The 21416-nt window shown below is 39.5% G+C and overlaps 1 protein-coding gene across 2 annotated transcripts in view; it reads right to left on the bottom strand.

The window, feature by feature from the left end:
* Window positions 1-8951: 8951 nt before the first annotated feature.
* Window positions 8952-21416, bottom strand: part of LOC122551537 (endoplasmic reticulum junction formation protein lunapark-like) — a 93649-nt gene continuing 81184 nt past the window's right edge. For both annotated transcript variants that reach the window (XM_043693562.1, XM_043693563.1), the window contains 2 exons: window positions 13241-13399; window positions 8952-10782 (listed from right to left, as the gene is read on the bottom strand). In XM_043693562.1, the coding sequence (XP_043549497.1) occupies window positions 10586-10782; window positions 13241-13399 (356 nt within the window). In that variant the 3' untranslated portion in view covers window positions 8952-10585. The remainder of the gene's footprint in view (window positions 10783-13240; window positions 13400-21416) is intronic.

Raw genomic sequence — 21416 nt, 5'->3', positions numbered from 1 at the left:
TGCACCTTCTCTAGTAGGTACATCCACATACTGAATCAGAAAACTTTCTTGTACACACTTAACACTATGGCAGTCCCAATCGATGTTTGGAAAGTTAAAATCCCCTACCATAACCCTATTAATCTTACAGATGACTCAGATCTCCTTATAAATTTGTTTCTCAATTTCCCTCTGACTATTAGGAAGGTCTATAACACAATCCCAAAAAGGAGATCATCCCTTTCTTATTTCTCAGTTCCACCCAAATAACTTCCCTGGATGTATTTCCGGGAATATCCTCCCTCAGCACAGCTGTAATGCTATCCCTTATCAAAAACGCCACTCCCCCTCCTCTCTTGCCTCCCTTTCTATCCTTCCAGTAGCATTTGTATCCTGGAACATTAAGCTGCCAGTCCTGTCCACCCTGAGCCATGTTTCTGTAATTGCTATGATATCCCAGTCCCATGTTCCTAACCATGCCTGAGTTCATCTGCCTTCCCGGTTAGGCCCCTTGCATTTAAATAAACGCAGTTCAACTTATCAGTCCTACTTTGTTCTCTGCTTTGTCCCTGCCCGTTTTTGATTCGCTTCTGTTCTCAACTGTACCAGTCTCAGATTGATCTCTTCCCTCACTATCTCCCTGTATCCCACCACTGCGCCCCCACCTTACTAATTTAAATCCTTCTAAGCAGTTCTAGCAAACCTCCCTGCCAGTATATTATTCCCCTTCCAATTTAGGTGCAATCTGTCCTTCATGTACAGGTCACTTCTACCCCAAAACAGTCATAGAGATGTACAGCACGGAAACAGACCAAATATCCCAATCTCGTCCCACCTGCCAGCACCTGGCCCATTGGGGTGGCACAGTGGTTAGCACTGCTGCCTCACAGCGCCAGAGACCCGGGTTCAATTCCCGCCTCAGGCAACTGACTGTGTGGAGTTTGCACATTCTCCCCGTGTCTGCGTGGGTTTCCTCCAGGTGCTCCGGTTTCCTCCCACAGTCCAAAAATGTGCAGGTCAGGTGAATAGGCTATGCTAAATTGCCCGTAGTGTTAGGGGCAAGGGTAAATGTAGGGGAATGGGTCTGGGTGGGTTGCGTGTCGGTGTGGACTTGTTGGGCCGAAGGACCTGTTTCCACACTAAGTAATCTAATCCCTTCCTATTCATATACCATCCAGAATGCCTTTTAAATGTTGCAATTGTACTATCCTCCACCACTTCCTCTGGCAGCTCATTCCATACACGTACCACTCTGAGTGAAAAAGTTGCTCCTTAGGTCTGTTTTATACCTTTCCCCTCTCACCCTAAACCTACGCCCGCTAGTTCTGGAATCTCCCACCTCACAGAAAAGACCTTGTCTTTTTATCCTATCCATGCCCCTCATGATTTTGTAAACCTCCATAAGGTCACCCCTCAGCCTCCGATGCTCCAGGGAAAACAGCCCTTGCCTATTCAACCTCTCCCTATAGCTCAAATCCTCCAACCCTGGCAACACATCCTTGTAAATCTTTTCTGAACCCTTTCAAGTTTCACAACATCGGAGACCAGAATTGCATGCAATATTCTAACAGTGGCCTAACCAATGTCCTGTACAGCCACAACATGACCTCCCAACTCCTGTATTCCATGCTCTGACCAATAAAGGAAAGCATACCAAACACCTTCTTCACTATCCTATCTACCTGTGACTCCACCTGCAAGGAGCTATGAACCTGCACTCCAAGGTCTCTTTGCTCAGTAACACTCCCTAGGACCTTACCATTAAGTGGATAGGTCCTACTAAGATTTGCTTTCCCAAAATACAGCACCAAAATGCAGAGATTCCAATAATCCAAAAATGTGAATCCTTCTCTCATACACCAGCTCCTCAGCCATGCATTCTTCTGCTCTATCCTCCTATTCTTGCCCTCACTAGCTCGTAGCATTGGGAGTAATTCAGGTATTACTACTCTCGAGGACCTCCTTTGTAAATTCCTGCCTAACACTCTAATCTCCCTTCAGAAGCTCAACCATTAAGTCTATTCTGCCAATCAATAAGACCATGGCTGATCTTATGAATGTGGTCTCAATTCCATTTTCTCACCTACATCCCCACTTCCACCATCATCCCCCAATAGCTCTCGTAATAAAGGATAACATTTCATTAGCTTTCTTTATGATTTGCTCTATCTGCACACTTACATTTTGTGACTCATGAATTAAAACACTTGGAGGTTTTCACCTCAATTCTGTAGGCACACTCAGTTAAACTAATACTCTACCTTTTTTTCTTCTTGCTGAAGTGAACAACTTTACAATTTCCCACATTACATTTCATCTGCCAGGTTTTGCCTACTCATCTAACTTATCCATTTCTGTCTGCAATCTCATGGCCGCTTCACAACATGCTTGCCTATCTTTGTGTCACTTGGAAACGTAGCTCTGTGCCTTTACTCCCCTTCAATAATATATTTTTAATCAACCTACACATGTTACGACACACTTTTGGCACTACTGCACCATAAGATCCCTAATACTCATTGCATCTAAGTTATTGGTATAAATTACAAAAAGCAGAGGTCCCAGTTCAGGCTACCTGCCAATCAGAAAAAGATCCACATATGCAAAGTCTACTTTCTGTCAGCCAAAATCCTACCTATGTTAATATGCTACCACTATACCATCATCTTTTACTATGCATAATGACTTTTTATGTGGGACCTTCTCAAATGCTTTCCAGAAATCCAAACAGTATGTTGATGGACTCTTTATCCACAGCGAATGTTACTCCTTCAAAGAAATTCAATAGATTGAATAAACATGGCTTCCATTTCACAAAGTAGGCAGGCAGGAGGCTGGAAGAACACAGCAAGCCAGGCAGCATCAGGTGGTGTACAAGTCAACATTTCAGGTGTAACCCTTCTTGTGGACTCTTTGCGACTACCATGAGTATCAACAACTACCTTGCAGTTTCCAGTTATAAACTTTAATGATCAATTCTAACGACATTCTCCACAACAAACACTAAGCTAATTGGTTGTTGTTTTCCTGTTTTCTGATTCACTCATATTTGCTACTTTCTATTCTGATAGAACATTTCAGGAATCTAGTGAATTTTGGAAAATGAACGCCAATAAATGTACTACCTCATTAGTCCCCTCTGTGAAGGCACTAGGTTAAAGTCCATCAAGACCTGTCAGCTCTAACTCCATCAGTTCCCTCCAACTAGCTCAGCTTTCATACCATATTCTGGTCATTGCTCCATCAGTGCTCCTTCTCTAGTGTTTGTAATTCTTACAAGTTCCTCTCTCCCTTGCACCTGATTTACAGCAATCGTTGGAAAGCGTTTTGTATTCTCTATCGTAAGAACAAAAGCAAAATATTTGTTTAGTTCATCTGCCATTTCATTATTCCCCATTAACTCTCCATTCTCATTTTCTCATGAACTAACATTCACTTTACTTTCTCACTTTCTTTTCAAATACCCATAGAAAACCTTGATACCTGATTTTGCATTTCTAACAAATTTCCTTGCATACCCTAGTTTCTTTCCCCTGATTAGAGACATTCTATGTCATTCTTCGTATCCTGTCCAATCACCTGAACCTATCATCCTTATAAAATTATATTTTTCCTCAAATTTGACGCATTAAATTCTTCAGTTAACCACAAATGGTGAGTTTTCCCATTAAAATTTTTCTTCATATTAGGAATAAATATATTTTGAAACTTCAACTTAAAAGGTCTGCCTCTGACTCTTAATTGATTTGTCCCCTAGCCCAGTATCCCAGTTCCCTCCAACTAGCTCAGCTTTCATACCATATTCTGGTCATTGCTACAAATAAATGCCTTTTCATGGAGGTCGTTAATTAACCCTGTCACATTACCAAATCTAATATAACCTGCTCTCAAGTCAGTTCCAGTTCCAGACCGGCTTGAAGAAAGTATCTCAAAAGCATTCTAGGAACTCTTCAATCAAGGCTACGATTCACAATCTGACTTTTAAAAAATTAGTTCACAGGATGAGGGCATCACTAGCTAGGCTAGAATTTAATAGGAGACAGTGAGGTCTGCAGATGCTGGAGATGAGAGTTGAGAGTGCGTTGCTGGGAAAAGCACAGCAGGTCAGGCAGTATCCGAGGAGCAGGAAAATCGCCGTTTCCGGCTGGAGCCCTCCATCAGGAATCCTGATGAAGGGCTCCGGCCCAAAACGTCGACGTTCCTACTCCTCGGATGCTGCCTGACTTGCTGTGCTTTTCTAGCAACATACTCTCAGGTGCCGATCCCTCATTGCCCAGAGGACAGTTATGAGTCAACCAAATTGCTGTGGATCTGAAGTCAGATGAAGGCCAGACCAGGTAAGGATGGCAGTTTCCTGAAGCACATTAGTTAACCAGACTGGCTTTACCGGCTATAGTCAATGGAGTCATGATCATCATTACACACTTAATTTCAGATTTTTAAAACTGAATTCAAATTCACCATCTGCCATTGTGGAATTCATACCCAGGTCCCCAGAACATTAGCTGGGTCTCTGGATTAACAGTCCAGTGATAATACCATTAGGCCATCATCTCTTTCCAATTTAACTCTAGATTAAAATCATTCATTATTGCTGTCCCTTTATCACAAGCATCCATTGTTTCTTCTTGCATGCTCATCCTAGTGTTTACTATTACATGGCCTACAGACCACTCCCACTGGTGATTTCTTTTCATTTACTCTCCTTTTCTCCACCCAAACCAACTCTACGTCCTGGTGTCCCAAAATAAGGACATTTCTAACTATTGCACCAATGCTATCCTTATTAGATATTGCTACTCCTCCATCTTTACACCCAAGAAGAATAGAAAGTGAGGTAATGTATTCGGGATCTTCCATATTCAAGACAAAATCCTTATCATCTTGCAACCAAGTCTTCATAATAGCTGTGGGACTGGAGTGACATGTAGGCCCATGCTGGGTAAGGCCGGCAGATTTCCTTCCCTTAAGGATATTAGTGAACCAGATTGATTTTTTTTTTACAACAATTGACAGTGGTTACATGACGACAATTAAGTCAGCTTTTCAATTTCAGATTTTTATTACTGCATATATTAGAGTAAAAGTTGGTCTCATGTAAAAGTCAGTTCCCTATTTTTGGCCAAAAAATCTGGAATTTTCCATGTGTCTTGTGTAAAAGTCAATCCTAGTTCTTCACAGATAACAGATCAACATTTTTTTCTTTATTAATTTAGAAATCAATTGGGCTTTTGCTCTTGATATTGTATTTTGGACTGCAGCATGAATTTCAGCCCCTCAAAAGTAGCATCCATGTAATAGTCAATCCCATAAATTTAACCTTAAAAAAAATCTAAAAAAATTCAACGTTTACATGAATATATAGGGTAATTTAAAATGTTACTATCTACATGGTTGGATTTTAACCTATGTCATTAAAACACTACTAGCACAGTGACAATACCACAATGCCACCAGCATAAAGTAATAGACTGGAACTAAACAAAAGATTGGTGGAAAAACAAAAAGTCTGGAATTTTCTGTTGAGAGACAGAGTTAACATCAAGTCCTATGACCAAGCAGTGAGCTCTTGGCTGTATAGAGCTATGTCTACCAACAGTGTCTACGTACACTATGATCCAAAAGCATTACATTCATTTTTAATCCCCCCCATGACCTCTATACACCCATTTGAAAGGCATCCTGAACTAATCAGTTTACTTCGCCTCCTTACAGATCTTGCTTCCATTCACAGGTGAGCACTTCAAACTTGTTAGATAATCATTAGGCTGTATCTTCAACTCCTTACCTATCCTAACCATTATAGTGAAATTTGAATCTGTGACCCTCAACCATCAGCCTGGACCTCTGAATTAGTAATCATGATATTATCATCATGCCACCACCTACACAGGAAGCTTCAAGAACTACAGGATTCCGACCAAAGGTGATTGGCAAAAAGAAGCAACAGCATAAAGGAAAGGCTTTCTCCACGCCACGTGATTAAGGGTCTGAAATGCACTGCCAACAAATGTAGTAGAGGCAGATTCAATGAGGGTTTCGAAAGAGAATCAAATAATAATTAGTAGAGAATATCATGCAAGTATTATCATGTAGCATTATTTTAAACAATCAAAAAGAGAAAATGGCAGAGGGAGAAAGAACGAAATTAGAAATGCACCATAGTAAAACAATGACACTCATCACTCCTGGAATTTGAGTTTTAAATCAGCCCAAGACTAAGTTTTTTCAGTGGCAGCTGCAAAATTATGACATAAAATTCATTCTAACTTGTATCTTTTGCCCATTCTGCCTCTTGAACCTTCATTGCCATTTGTAAAAGCAGACCACTGGCCTTTACTCCACTTTCCTTTCCTGCTTTCCATATTTCTTGATTTCTTCAAAAACCAAAAACTTGTCTTTATTTACTATATCCCATAATCCACACAAAATTCTAGCACATACGGTTCGAAAGATTCACAATCCTTTGAGTGAAAAGAAATCTCCTAGTCCTAAATGATCAGGCTCTTACTTGGAGACTCTGACCTTATGTTCCAGACTGCCCAGCTACAGGAGCAAATTGTCTACCCAGTCGAGATTCTTCATAGCCTGGAATGTTTCAATTGGATGACCTTTCATTGTTCTAAATTCCAGAGAATAACAGCCCAATTTACTCAAATTCTCATCCTAGGAATAAATTAGTGAATCTTCAGTGCACTGTGGATTACCAGACTAATTTATTGTTCCTTGTATGAGTCACTCCTAACATTAACATTTACAACTTGTACATCTTTTAAAAAAAAAGTTCAGCCTTCTAGCTTTAAGGCCATACTTCTCATTGCCCACATTGTATTTTATCATCCATCCTGTTGCCTACTCAATGTCTCTATATTTCTTTTCATCTTACATTTCCACCTAGCTTTGTATTGCCAGCAGACCTCATTGCAGTTACATTTGGTTTCTTTGTCTAAGTAATTAATAGATTGCAAATAGCAGAGGCACTAGCACTGATTCTTCATCAGTTAGTGTCAAGTTCTGGAACAGGGTAATATCAAAGCACCATAACCAGGGGCCAGGACTCTATGGTGCTCACTGTGCTTGGGTCAGAGTTTGTGAATCCAAGCCAGAAGCAGCATGGAGGACTATGATTTCTGTCTTAGTCACAGCCTAGGTAAAAACAAGGACTGCAGATGCTGGAAACCAGAGTCTAGATTAGAGTGGTGCTGGAAAAGCACAGCAGGTTAGGCAGCATTCGAGGAGCAGGAAAATCAACGTTTCGGGCAAAAGCCCTTCATGAGGAATAGTCACAGCCTGTCAACTTGAAAGATGCTGAAGTTACAGCCAATTACTGCAGATACCAGTGTCCAAGACTGCAATGCTTTCCACAGGCACTTGCACACTGCAGTCAGAACACACCACCTGGCCTATTTTGCCTATTAGGAGGGGATGCAGAGGAGGTTCACTAGGTTGATTCAGGAATTAAGAGGGTTGCATCATGAGGAGAAATTGAGTAGACTGGGATTATACTCATTGGAATTTAGAAGATGGATCGGGGAAGGGGATGGGGGGGTTTAAAGGAACATAAAAAGTGTCAAGGGAGTAGATAAGGTAGAAGCAGGGAGGTTGTTTCCACTGACAGGTGAAATCAGAACTAGGAGGCATCGCCTCAAAATAAGGGGAAATCAGATTTAGAACTGAGTTGAGGACAAACTTCACTCAAAGGATTGTGAATCTTTGGAATTCCCTGCCCAATGAAGCAGTTCAGGCTACTTCATTGAATGTTTTTAAGCCAAAGATACATAGATTTTTGAACAGTGAGGAACTAAGGTTTATTATAAGTGGACAGATAAGTGGAGCTGAGTCCATTAAAGATCAGCCATGATCTTACTGAATGGTGGAACAAGCTCCTACTTGATGCCTACTCTGGCTCCTATTTCCTATGTTCTTACTTATTTGAGTAGCTAATTACTAATTTAATCAACTAACAGCAAGATACAGTCACCTAGCTTGGAAACAGCAAGAGGATAGTCACCAACTACTGGAAAGAAAACAATGGATGAAAAGCAGCATTACATATTAAAAAGATCCTTTATTCAAATTTCCAAAATTCTCCACAACCTAACAGGTTTGCTCATGGAGCCAAGGATGCTGGGCATGAAGTAAAAAAACAGAAAGGTGCAGATAGGGTGCGTTTCATTGGCAGGTCAAAGCACAACCACATATCTCTGCACTAGAGCTGTTAACCAAAACTTGGGAGGATTGGAAAATGAATAAAGAATAAAGAAGGTGGACAGACAAAGGAGGGAATACATTCCACTAATTAGTATTCAATTTCCTGAGGGCAACGATTTATTAAAAATACAGAAAATGAAATTTATTTAATGTAAGTACAAAAACAAGTACACTAAACACCTAATTTATTTAGCATGTTTTTCTGATACTGTCAATACAAAGAAATTTGAGAAGAAACAGATAAGGGGATTTGGGAATGTACATTTATATAAGTCTACTAAAGATAAGCCTCTTTTGATGCTTCATGAAAAGCTCGAACTTAAATTGTATGCACAGTAGCATGTCTGGGTTTCAAAGAACAGTTTCATTAAACAAATTTTTGAAAATACTACAGGAATCAAAAGAACAACCTTATGCCTATTTATGATTATTCAAAAATAAATTGTGTCCTTAGGAAGGTAATTGATTCTGTGCATGGCAACAAACAGAATTTGTTACAAAGAAATCTTTAAGAACGTGTCTATATAAACACAAGATGCTACAGTATCAAAACAAAATAACCCATTTAAACAAAAATCACAAATGAAACAAAGAGAATAAATTACAAATTCTGAGTAAATTCAATTCCTATCTGAGTGAAACCCCAAGTCGTTAATTTCCCACATTGTTTTAAATATATAATTAGTGTGTGCATAGTAGACCAGAGGGAGCATTTTCAGTAATCTAAGTTCTTTATGAAGAGAAAAAGATCGACAGCAAGATTTTACTCAGGTACACAGAAAATAGTTTATTATAGAAGTCTCTCTGCGGCAAATTATTATTACCCAAAATCACAACTTTTAAATGGTATACAAGATCGCCTTGATTATATCCTGTTAATTGAACATGCTTTATCTTAGCCTCCTAGATGTAGGTTTGAAACATCCTGCAATAAATACATGAATCTTGCACCTTGCCCCTCAAAACAAAAAGTCTTGTACATCCTGAACACTCAACTGCTGCCTGCTTATGTTTCCGTTCCAGCATGGCTTGGCCCAATGGCAATTTCATGGACACATTATTACACGAGATGTAAATATATTATTTTCCTCACAACCTTATCATTAAACAACTAAATAACATTTGTAGTACATGAAACCTGAAATGCATGCACATCAAAACTGGGATTAAAATCTGAACATACTAGTTACAGATCCCAATAGTCAATCACTGAATTGAAGCATAGCTTTAATGAAGCACTTATTTTTAAAATTTATTCTAGAGATACTACTTTATCAGAAACTAAATATACATCAGTGTCGAGCAGTGGTCATTCACACAATATACTAAGTGGCAAGCTAGAATTTCAGATTTGAGGAATAAAATTCATTTTTTGACTTAGGTGGAATAACATTTAAAAATTATCCTTTTGTGGTTATGAGCATGGGTATTTTAAGCATCAACTAAATAAGTACATCAAAGACACAGGATATCTTTTTGAGGCATTATGAATTTGATTTTTATACGGGGTAAAGTAGAATTTAAATAGTTTAAAGCGCTTAGTAGATGCAAACATGGTAATTACAATTTATTTAACTTTCAAAATTTCTAAAGCGCACATGCACACCGTACAACACCGGGGATAATCCCTGGATCATTATTTTGTCCCTGTAACACAATAGCTTTTCATATAAACTTAGTAGAAAAATCTGCAATGTACCTCCTCTACAACAGCATGTGAATTCATCATCCACAGACAAAGAAAACACATTATCCAAGTGAACAGTTTTTAAATATTAAATATACAAAGGACAGGCTAACCCTACAACCAAAGGTTCCAGGTTTAAAAATATAAAAAGCTAGTTTTTAATTTCTGAATGTAAACATCAAGTCTTATACACCTATCAGACAAGTAAATGTATTTTCCATTAAATTATCTTTTTCCCTAATCCAGCTTAAACCTTTCAAGACTTTAAAGCATTATAAATTAAATAGTCTTTAAAATATAAAAAAAAAGACCTCTGTCCAAGTAAATCTCATTTCAAGTGAAATAGGGTGAAATGGTCAACCCATTTTAAATAGCAATTGGATTCTAATCCTCCAATTTTGTACAGTACGTCTGAAAACCAAAGGGCGCTGTGACCTGACAACTGAAAAAGCAGCCTTTGCTATTTAATATTACTGGTAATGTGCAGATTTAACACAAAGAATGACATACAGTGAATCTAGATTTTTTTCTGCAGAAACAAAAAGACTCGTAACGTTATTTTAATACTGACAAGAGTTGAACCTTTTAAATTTTTACCTAATCTGTTAACCCATTGCATTCAGCATCTGGCAGAACCAACTGGTATGCTGTTGTGGGAAAATATATTAAAGCTTCAGCTACTTGCTGAGTTGCAGGACACTTTGCCATTTAATCTCCCTCAGTAGACTCTTCAACTTTAGTTATTTCAATATCATTTTCATCTTCTTTTAGTTGTTCCTCAGGCTCTATTTGCCTGTCATCACGTCTGTCAACCTCCACTGAAGTAGATCCTTCTTTAACACTTTCAACTTGATTGGTATCATCGATAGGTACAACATTTTGTGTTTCGGCATCTGCATTTTGTTCTAGAACACAAAAAAAAAGAAACTAATTCATATAAGTTGAATGCATTGACACCATAAAACTTCCAAATGGGCACAAATTCATTATCTAACTGATCCAAAAGTATATACTAATTACTGAAACAATCCTTTTTTTAACCTTTAATTTGATCAGGGTGCAGGTGAAAATGTTTGCAATGACTTATTCCATAAAAGATATATGTAGCCTTATTTTCTTTTTCTCACTCATGCCAATATTTTAATTCTAAAATTTGTTGTTCTAAATTATTTACAATGATTGCAAAGGGTGCTTCCCTCCACTAATCCCTTCCCACATCTAACTCCTAAAGTGAATTTTCAGTTCTTGCAATTAAGGTCGCACTGGAGAAGCACACTGGAAATTATGTCCTGCTGTTCATGGAGAAATCTAGAAAAAAGATATTTAACCACAGAATTCCCCATTTGGACTCAAGTTGACAGAAAGCACAGATTAGCTTTCTGTACTTTAACAAGAATAAGAATATATTATTTCATAATAAATTATAACTGTAGATAAACAATTATGGACTGTTGACATCCAACTCCCCCTCTATATGTACATACAGAATGGCACAACAAAAAAGGTGTTACGGGTGGAGGGAAAGACTTGGAAAGCAGGTCAATGGACCGTCTCCACAGAGCTGGCTGAAGTAATTCTTTTGCTGATCAGAACACTGTTTCTTGACCTGCCTTCTCTAGGATTTACACTTGTTCATAGGAGGCACAGAGTGATTGGTTCACACTTAAAGGTCACAGTTACAAGAAACTAATAAAAGGAAAATGAACTGGTTATCTTCAGGCTTGATGTACTTTTCTCATTGTCAAGCAAAAGCAGCTCCTTCTAGCACTCTGATAGCTTCTGACGTGAACATTCACACCCCAATTTGTTCAGCTACACGGGAGTCAATCACATACTTGTTGGCAGGCAGGAGGCCCCTATCATCAATACCTGGTCACCATTTCACAAGCAAATCAGTTACATGTTGCTTGCAAAATCCCTAGTCATACACAGTCCCATGGCTCACGTTCACCTGTGACTAGGCTTTCCCCACTACTTGACTAACAGCTGTGTATAATACAGCATGAGCAATAAGTATCAGCTTTCTGTTTTTAAAAAAATCCAGTAACCCTTCAATAATCCTTGGTTTTTAAAATCGTTCTTTTCCATTTCCATCCACAATTAAAAATACAGCAAGATAAAAAAGGTACGGTCTTTACATTGATCATCAGAACTTGCTGGATAACATACACTGCCATAGTTTTGCACAAACATCCTGTCCTGGAGTACTTGTTTTTTTTCTAAGAACTTCAGATTTGTAACTGAATTACCCTGTAAATGTGTTATAGAAAGCTAGGGCTGGAGTTTGACAACCCAAGATTTTCTCTCAGCTCCTAACTGTTAATGCAATCCCACTTAACTAGTTGAGCTCAGCAAGGGAACAAATTAAACTGTTGTACCTTATCCCTGTATGTGGTAAAGGTCAAATTTTAAGTGATCTTTTTTCTTACACATCCATTGTCTCTCACCAGTTCTCTGTACCAATTCGTCTTCCTCTTTCATCGTTATTGTAGCATTCTTACTCCTTAAATCTTACTGGTTAAGGAATTATACATTTAATTACTTTACACCATTACTTTACACTTCAGATGTCCCAGTGTCATCACCGTATCATTAGCTTAAACCTCAAGGGAGTTACTCCTTCAGCCATGGATAAAGATTGGACTTTTCATAGAATTTTTAATCTGGTGTTTTGAGGTTAATATTCTAAGATTGCAATTTTCTCTGTGCCCACTTCCAATATTTGGCAGATCCTCTTCTTGCCCCACTACAGACATCTACTGCCTTACTAATAAAGTTTAAGGTGTTCTCTGCAAGCGAGGAAGCAGACACGGAGTGTAAGGGAGGTAATGAGGGAAATAACAAATGAAGTGGCAGGTAGGCCAATAAATGCAACAGCAACACTATGGAAATACATATATGCTGAGCGGGTGCCGACTTCCTGTTCCAGGCACTAAGCACTGATATCAGAAGCCACCAACTTACTGCTCCAATGCAGCAATGGGCAATACAGCGAAACACAAATCAAGCTAAAGGAGGAAGGAAAATATCTCAGAGTCCCAACTCACATTTTTCAAGAACTTGTACTCTGTTCCCTCACACTTTATTTTAATCTTCAGATTAGGAGACAAAACAAGATTTTTAAAATTAAAAGTGTGAACTATATTATATAATAAGGTACAAATTTGTTCAAAGTCTAATGCCAGTCTGCACTTTGCTGAGTAGAGAGATAACGTGTAGAATTCAGTAAAGTGAAGGGATAACATTAAACAGAATTAAACTGGGAACAAAGCTTTTGAATACTCGAGTAATATATCCTTCATTAATTATAACACGTTTGTCAATGCTTTGATTATAAGTAGAGATTTAATCACAAGTATATACCGTTAGCAGGTTGGCTATCATGAACTACAGACTGAGAGCCAACAGAGCTTTGAGAATCACAACATGTTCTTTTTTCAAAGTTGAAGTCTGGAAGTCTTGGAGCCTGAGGTCTTGTTCTCCGTGCCGGATTAAGAAAGAAGCAATACGCACATCTGAATGCTAGTGAAGGAAACAGAAAGAAAACTTTATAAGATTATAACACACTTTTTATAAAGTCAGTACAGCACAGAATGAGGCCATGTGGCCCATCAGGTCCATGCAAGCGTGATGAATCCATCTAATAAGATCATAAGCTATCGGAGCAGCATTAGGCCATTCAGCCAGTTGTGTCTGCTCCACTATTCGATCACTTATATGTTCCTCAGCCCCATTCTCCGGCCTTCTCCCCATAACCTTTAATCCCTTTATCAAAAGCCAATCAACCTCTGTTTTAACCACAGACAGTGACTTGGCATCCACAGCAATGATTTTCACAGATGCATCACTCCCTGGATGAAGACATTCCTCCTCATTTGAGTACTAATGGGTCATGCCTTCACTTGGAGGCTGTGCCCTTGGGTCCTGGTCTCTCCCGCTGCTCTCTCACTATTCTGTAAGTAGCAATGAGGTATGCCCCGCGTCCTTCTAATTTCCATCGACTGTGGACCCAGAGTCCTCAACTACTTCTCATTATGACAAGCCCTTCATCCCTGTAATCATTCTTGCAAAGTCTTTATGGTCTGCCTCTAAGGCGATCATGCCCTTGAACAGAAATGGGTCCAAAATCCGCTCAGAATATTCCAATGCGGTTTGACCAGAGGCTTATATATAGTCTCAGGAGTACATCACTGCTAGTGTTCTAGCCGTCTCAAAATGAATGCTAACATTGTGTTTGCCTTCCAAACTGCCAACTGAACCTGCATGTTAAAATTGAGAGAATAAGATAAGATCATAAGACATAGAAGCAGAAATTAAGCCATTCAGCCCATCGAGTCTGCTCCGCCATTCAATCACGGCTGATAAGTTTCTCATTCCCATTCTCCTGCTTTCTCCCCAGAACCCTTGATAATCAAGAATCTATCAATCACAGTCTTAAATATACTCAATGACCTGGCCTGCACAGCCTTCTGCTGCAATGAATTCCTTAGATTCACTACTCTCTGGCTGAAGAGGTTTCTCCTTATCGCCATTCTAAAAAGGTCTTCGCTTTAGTCTAAGGTTGTGCCCTCGGATCATAGTCTTTCCTACCTATGGAACCATCTTCCCAACATCCACTCAGTTCAGGCCATTCAGTATTCTTTATGTTTCAATTAGCTCCCACTCCATCCTTCTACACTCCATTGAGTACAGACCCAGAGTATGCAAACACTCCTCATAGATTAAGTTTTTCATTTCTGGGACCATTGTTACAAATCTCCTCTGAACATGCTCCAGGGCCAGTACATCCTTCCTGAAACATGGGGCCCAAAACTGCACACAATACTCCAAATGTGGTCTGACCAGAGTGTTATAGAGCCTCAGAAGTACATCCCTGCTCTTATATTCAAGCCCTCTCAAAATAAATGCTATTATTGCATTTGTCTTCCCAACTACTGACTCAATCTGCAAGTTTACCTTGAGAATCCTGGACTAGAACTCCCAAGTTTCTTTGTACTTCAGACTTCTGAATTTTTTCCCCATTTAGAAAATAATTCTTCCTACTAAAGTGCACGACCTCACACTTTTCCTACGTTGTACTCCATCTGACACTTCTTTGCCCACTCTCCTAATGTATCCAAATCCTCCTGCAACTTCCCCACCTCCTCAATGCTCCCTGTCCCTCTACTTATCTTTATATCATTTGCAAACTTAGCCAGAATGCCCTCAGTTCCTTCATCTAGATCGTTAATGTATAAAGTGAAAAGCTGGGGTCTCAACACTGAGCCTTGTGGAATACCACTCGTTATCGGCTACCATCCAGAGGTTGACCTGTAGGTACTATGAATGGTCTGACAACCTTTCCTGAACAACCTTTGCTCACTCTCTGATGTTTCTTCTTGATTGCCAATGTGTAACATGAATGGTTGTGGTCGAACACTGACTCCTTCAGAACTCTACTAGTTACAGGCTGTCATCCTGAAAAGGATCCCTTTAAATGCACTCTCTGCCTTCTGCCAGTCAGCCAATCCTCTATCTTGCCCCTAACACTATGGACCCTTATCTTATTTAGTAGCCTGCTGTGAAGCACCTTGACAAAGGCCTTTTGGAAATGTAATTACATCACATTCACTGCCTGTCCTTTGTCTAACTTGCTTGTCACTTCCTCAATTTACTCTAATAGATGCTCTGCAATCGCACCCTTAGTAACAGACTCTAAAATCTTACCAGTGACCGAGGTTAGGCTAACTGGACTATAATTTACCATCTTCTGCCTCCCTACCTTTCTAAACAGGGGGATATTACATTAGCTGTTTTCCAGTTGTTTGGAACCCTCTTTGACTCCTGAAAGATCACCTTCAATGCCTCCACAATCTCCTCAGCTATCTCCTTCAGAATTCTGGGGTGTATGCCATCCAGTCTGGGTGATTTATCCACTTTCAGCTTTCCCAACCACTGCTCCTCAGTGATGACCACTACACTCACTTCTGTCTCCGATCTCTTGAAATTCTTGGATGCTACTAGTGTCTTTCTTTGTAAAGGCTGATGCAAAATACCTAATCAGTTCCCCGACCATTTCTACGTTCCACATTACTACTTCTCCAGCCTCACTTTCCAGAAGTACAATACCCACTCTTGCCCTTCTCTCACATTTTATACATCTAAAATAAAACTCAAGTTTCTTTTTATACTACTAGCTAACTTACACTCATTTCATCATCTCTCTCTCCTTATTACTTGCTTTTCTAGATGTCCTCTACTGAGTTTTAAAGGCTAGCCACTGATCTTCACTACATTATATGCTTTTTCTTTTTCTTTTATATTGTCCCTGACTTCTCTGGTCAGCCATGGTTGCCTCACCTCCCCTTTTTATATTTCTTCTTCCTTAGGATGAATTTCTACTGTGCCTCCCAAATTACCCTCAAACTCCTTTGCTGCTTCACTGTCTTCCATACCTAGGCTCCCATCCAATCAACTCTGACCAGCACCTCCCTCACATCTTCGCTGTTGCTTTTACTCCACTGTAATACTGTTCCATCTGATTCCAGTTTTACCCTCTCAAACTACAGGCTGAGTTCTATCATATTTCAGTCACAAGCATTTCCTCCACCTTCCACCTTCAGTTCCATAATCAAGTCTGCCTCATTGGGCAGTATGGTGGCTCAGTGGTCAGTACTGCTGCCTCATGGCACCAAGGACCTGGGTTCAATTCCAGCCTTGGGCAGCTACAGCTACACATGTGAAGTTTGCACATTCTCCCTGTGTCTGCATGGATTTCCTCCTGGTGCTCCTGTTTCCTCCCACAGTCAAAGATGTGCAGGTTAGGTGAATTGGCCATACTAAATTGCCCATAGTGTTCAGGGATATGTAGGCTAGGTGCATTAGTCAGGAAAAATGTAGTGTAAAGGGTAGAGGAATGGGTCTGGATGGGATGCTCTTCAGAGGGCCAGTGTGGACTTGTTGGGCCAAAGGGCCTGTTTCCACACTGTAGGGACTCTATGATTCTCATTACCCATCACTCAATCCAGAATTGCCTGTTCTCTAGTGGACTCTACCACCAACTGCTCAAAAGAAAACGATAATCATTGACAATAAACAAATTCTGTTTCTTGGGATTAGCTACCAACAAGATTTTCCTAGTCCACCTGCCTATTGAAGTATCCCATGATTAGTGTAATTGTGTCTTTGTTACAGCCCTTTTTTATTTCCCAATTTATTTTCTGCCCCCCATCCTGACTACTGCTCGGAGGCTTTATGTAACTCTCATCAGGGTTTCTTTCCCTCTGTAGTTCCTCAACTTTACCTACATATTCCATGCTTTCTGATCCTATATTGATTCTTGTTAAATCAATTTAATTTTATAAGCGAAATGCACTTCTTTCCCTCTGCACCAAATTCCCACTGTGCCTCCAAAGTGCCCGAACTATAAGCTCAATCAGACTGTGTCTGGATGTGATCTCTCCCTCCTCATCGTGCAAAGCTTACCTATTCTCCACCCAAAACCCTGCAAATGGAAGAGTTCACGAGCTTATCCAACTCCCTTTTGAAATCATTGATCAGATCTGCATCCAACACTGTAGGCTGCAAAATCTAACACTGCACAAAAGAGCTCTTTATTATATTGTCCCTGCAATCCTGGTCCAAAACATTAAATCTGTGCTTCCTAGATCTTGTACCAACAGCTAATGGAAAAGGTTTTTTATCGGTTCCAAGATTGAAAAACATTCAGGCAAATCTGAACCCTCAAATCCTTCCGAAAGTAGATGAACAAAACTGAGTGGAGTATTGCAGAGTTTTATAAAGGTCCAACATAATTTACCTGATTTTGTACTTGATGCCTCTCTGAAGCCCAAGACCCCATATGCTATGCTAACTTCCTCAATACATCAGATAACCTTCAAAGATCTATGAAATATGAACAGCCAGGTCCTTCTGTGCTTTTACCTTCTTTATAACTGTGCCACTTAGTCCATATGGCCTCTCCTTATCCCTGCTGCCAAAATGCATTATTTCGCACTTCTCCATATTAAATTCCATCTGCTCAATCTGTAGCATAACTCTGGTGCAGTATCATTCGAACTGTGCGTCACTCTTCCAACTTCAGTATAATCAGCAAATGTTAAAATTGTGCTATTCATTTATGACAAAACACAGTGGTCCTAGCACCGAACCTTGGGGTAACACCATGGCTTTCTGCCACAAATTGCTGCTTTCTGTCCTTAGACCAATTTTCAAAATCAGGCTGGTACTAACCCTCCTTTCCAATGAAGCTCTATTTTGTTAATTAGCCTTTTGTATGGTAATTTGTCTAGCACATTCTTGAAACTGATAAATGTTTGGTACTTCCCTTTCATTTATTTTCCTATTCCTTTTCATATAATTCAAACAGATTAGTCAAGCTCAATCTGATTTTTAGAAACAAAAACAAATTGCTGGAAAAGCTCAGTAGGTCTGGTAGCATCTGTCTTTATTTATCATGCCTTTATTTTTCATTTTTGCTGGAATGTATCTAACCTGTAGTTGTAATAGTACCGTCTTTAAAAAAAAATCAATCGTAGTTCCAATTTATTTCCATCACTGTTACAGTTTTCTCGTTTTCCCTTCTCATCCCATTAAAGTTAGCTCTGTTCCAAATTAGATATTGTACTTCACAAGTTTTTCCTAGTTTTTAAACTGTTGCTAATTTAAACCTTATGATAAAATGATACCCATGTGTTCTCCCACAGATACTTAGCGTAGTTGGCCCACCTCATTTTCCAACAGGAGATCCAGCATTGCCTCATTCCTAGTTGGATCGAGTACGCACTTCCAAACTTTTTTGCCAACCTCAAAGTACTCTAAACCTTTTATAGTTCTTGAATATCACCCGGCAGATTTGCTGCTCTATTTCTCTCTCTCACAACCTGGAGACACTCAGGTATTTTAAGAATGCCATCAACTGCCTTGATTACTCCCCTATGCATTACTCTAAATAAATGGATTGTCTTTACTCACTTTCTTTCCAACACCATAGTCTCTTCATCAATTAGTACTTCAAACCAACATCTCTTTCTTCCATCTAGCTTTCTGAATATTTGAATATTAAGCTCTCAGTTTTTACTTTTAAGGCATATTTGCCCATGATTACGATCATTACATCACAGTACCACCAGTTTATTTAGATTTGCGCTCAGCAAATTTATTCGCAACACAATGTATTTGCATAAATTCACTGTAAAACCCTACCATATTTTCCTTCTTAAGCTGGTCCTATTCGATGCATTTGTCCTTCTCTAGTACAACTTGGCACTCACTGTAGAAAAGAAGCAGGAGGTGTACAAAGCATTGTTATACTGCTACCCTTTCCTGTGAGAATTTAAACCCTCCCTAGTCACACTCATGAACCTGCCTATAAGCACAATTATCTGTTGAGGTACAATCCGTCTCTGCTGAATCAGTGTCTCTGTCCAGAATTGGTCCTGATGGCCCAGGAATTCAACACCTCCCGCCTGCATCATGCCTGAAATCAAGTATTAATCCTCTCTATTTCACCATTTCTACTGTTGCTAGAGTATACCACTGGGAAAAATCCAAAATTATTACTTTTGGAAGTTTTTTTTAACCATAAGCCCCTGGTCAAAACTCCACAAATAATAGGAGTTAAATTGTTTTGGTCCACAAATCCATTCATTAGCAGCCCACAGCTGACTTTATAATTCGTGTGCTTCACTGAAAGGTCCATATTATGACATATTCTCTGGGAAGGAGAATGGTGCCAATGTATTCATACATTTCATGTCATTATTACATGAACTTATACTAAATCATTAATGCTTGCTATTTGTCCACTTGGAGGACAAATATGCTGTTGCCATTTCTTGATAACTAACTTCTTGAGATGGAGAGTTAAAAAAAAATGCATTAAGGGTGGGGTTCAGGAGAGGAAGTGGGAGTCTCTTTGATGTCAAATTACTGTCTGACAATGAGAGATCTGAGTATGCTAGGTACTATAAATCAGATTCCTGCATCCACCACATCCAATTAATGTTGGGTGGTATGGAAGTTATTCTGACAGTAGTTAACTTTGTGTTGCAATGTATCCCCAGGATCATGTTACAGGGCTCCATTAACAGAGAAGGGTAGTGCATTGTGATAGGTTAGTTAAATCACTGGGAGATGAGTTAATTAGATTAGATTACTTACAGTGTGGAAACAGGCACTTCGTCCCAACAAGTCCACACCGACCCATTCCCCTACATTTACCCCTCCACCTAACACTACGGCAATTTAGCATGGCCGATTCACCTAACCCGCACATTTTTTGGACTGTGGGAGGAAACCAGAGCACCCGGAGGAAACCCACGCAGACACGGGGAGAATGTGCAAACTCCACACAAACAGTTGCCTGAGGCGCCTAATGCTGAAGATGATGGTGTTGTAATGTGATTGGTTCCCTCCATCACATTTAACCTGTGTGGCAGATGATAATTAGGTTAGAAAGGCAAAGCAAGCCAGTATGTTTGGGTATGCTAAATTGCAGGAGAACAAAGAGATTGTGAGGAGTCAGGAAGACATTTTGCTGGTTCCCACAGCTTTGATTTTGTAAGATTAAAGTTTAATTTTGTGAAGGATTTTCTGCGTCTCCTGGTCATTTTTTTTTAATATAGAAAATTAAGTGATTCTTCCACAACAGTGGCAATGCTGACTGAACTGGCAGTCTGATGAAGCTTGGAAGGTAACTGGGATACTGCAGCAGGACCTTGCACTTGAAGATATCCAAGCCTAACTCTTGGGAATATGCACATAAATTTGCATGGCTTTAGTAAATGATTCCTAAAAAGGATAAAGGCAGTACATTATCGATCCGGCAGATATACTTAAAAATTCTCAGAATTTCGGTTTGAAAATTCTAAGCAACATTAATGAATAATGTGTATCTGGATTCTTAAATGATCAACAAAAACATAAGGACATGACCACATTTGCCATTCAATCCTACCGGCTTTCCACTTTATTGCAGACCTTCCTTTTGCTCTCCCCTTCCCCTTTTTCCAATATTTGCAATTGTTTAAAACCTGATGCAGCTCTAATTTTTGCCACTTCTGACAAAAGTAATTATTTGAAACATGCAAGCATAAGAGGTACAGTTAGTAAGTTTGCAGATGACACCAAAATTGGAGGTGTAGTGGACAGCGAAGAGGGTTACCTCCGATTACAATAGGATCCGGACCTGATGGGCCAATGGGCTGAGAAGTGGCAGATGGAGTTTAATTCAGATAAATGCGAGGTGCTGCATTTTGGGAAAGCAAATCTTAGCAGGACTTATACACTTAATGGTAAGGTCTTAGGGAGTGTTGCTGAACAAAGAGACCTTGGAGTGCAGGTTCATGGCTCCTTGAAAGTGGAGTCGCAGGTAGATAGGATAGGATAGGATAGTGAAGGCGGCGTATGCTTTCCTTTATTGGTCAGAGTATTGAGTACAAGAGTTGGGAGGTCATGTTGTGGCTGTATAGGACATTGGTTAGGCAGCTGTTGGAATATTGCGTGCAATTCTGGTCTCCTTCCTATCAGAAAGATGTTG

This window comes from Chiloscyllium plagiosum, chromosome 7 (genome assembly GCF_004010195.1).
Source record: "Chiloscyllium plagiosum isolate BGI_BamShark_2017 chromosome 7, ASM401019v2, whole genome shotgun sequence".
Lineage (NCBI taxonomy): Eukaryota > Metazoa > Chordata > Chondrichthyes > Orectolobiformes > Hemiscylliidae > Chiloscyllium > Chiloscyllium plagiosum.
The sequence above is the reverse complement of the archived record's forward strand: the minus strand, read 5'-3'. Positions and strand labels throughout refer to the sequence as shown.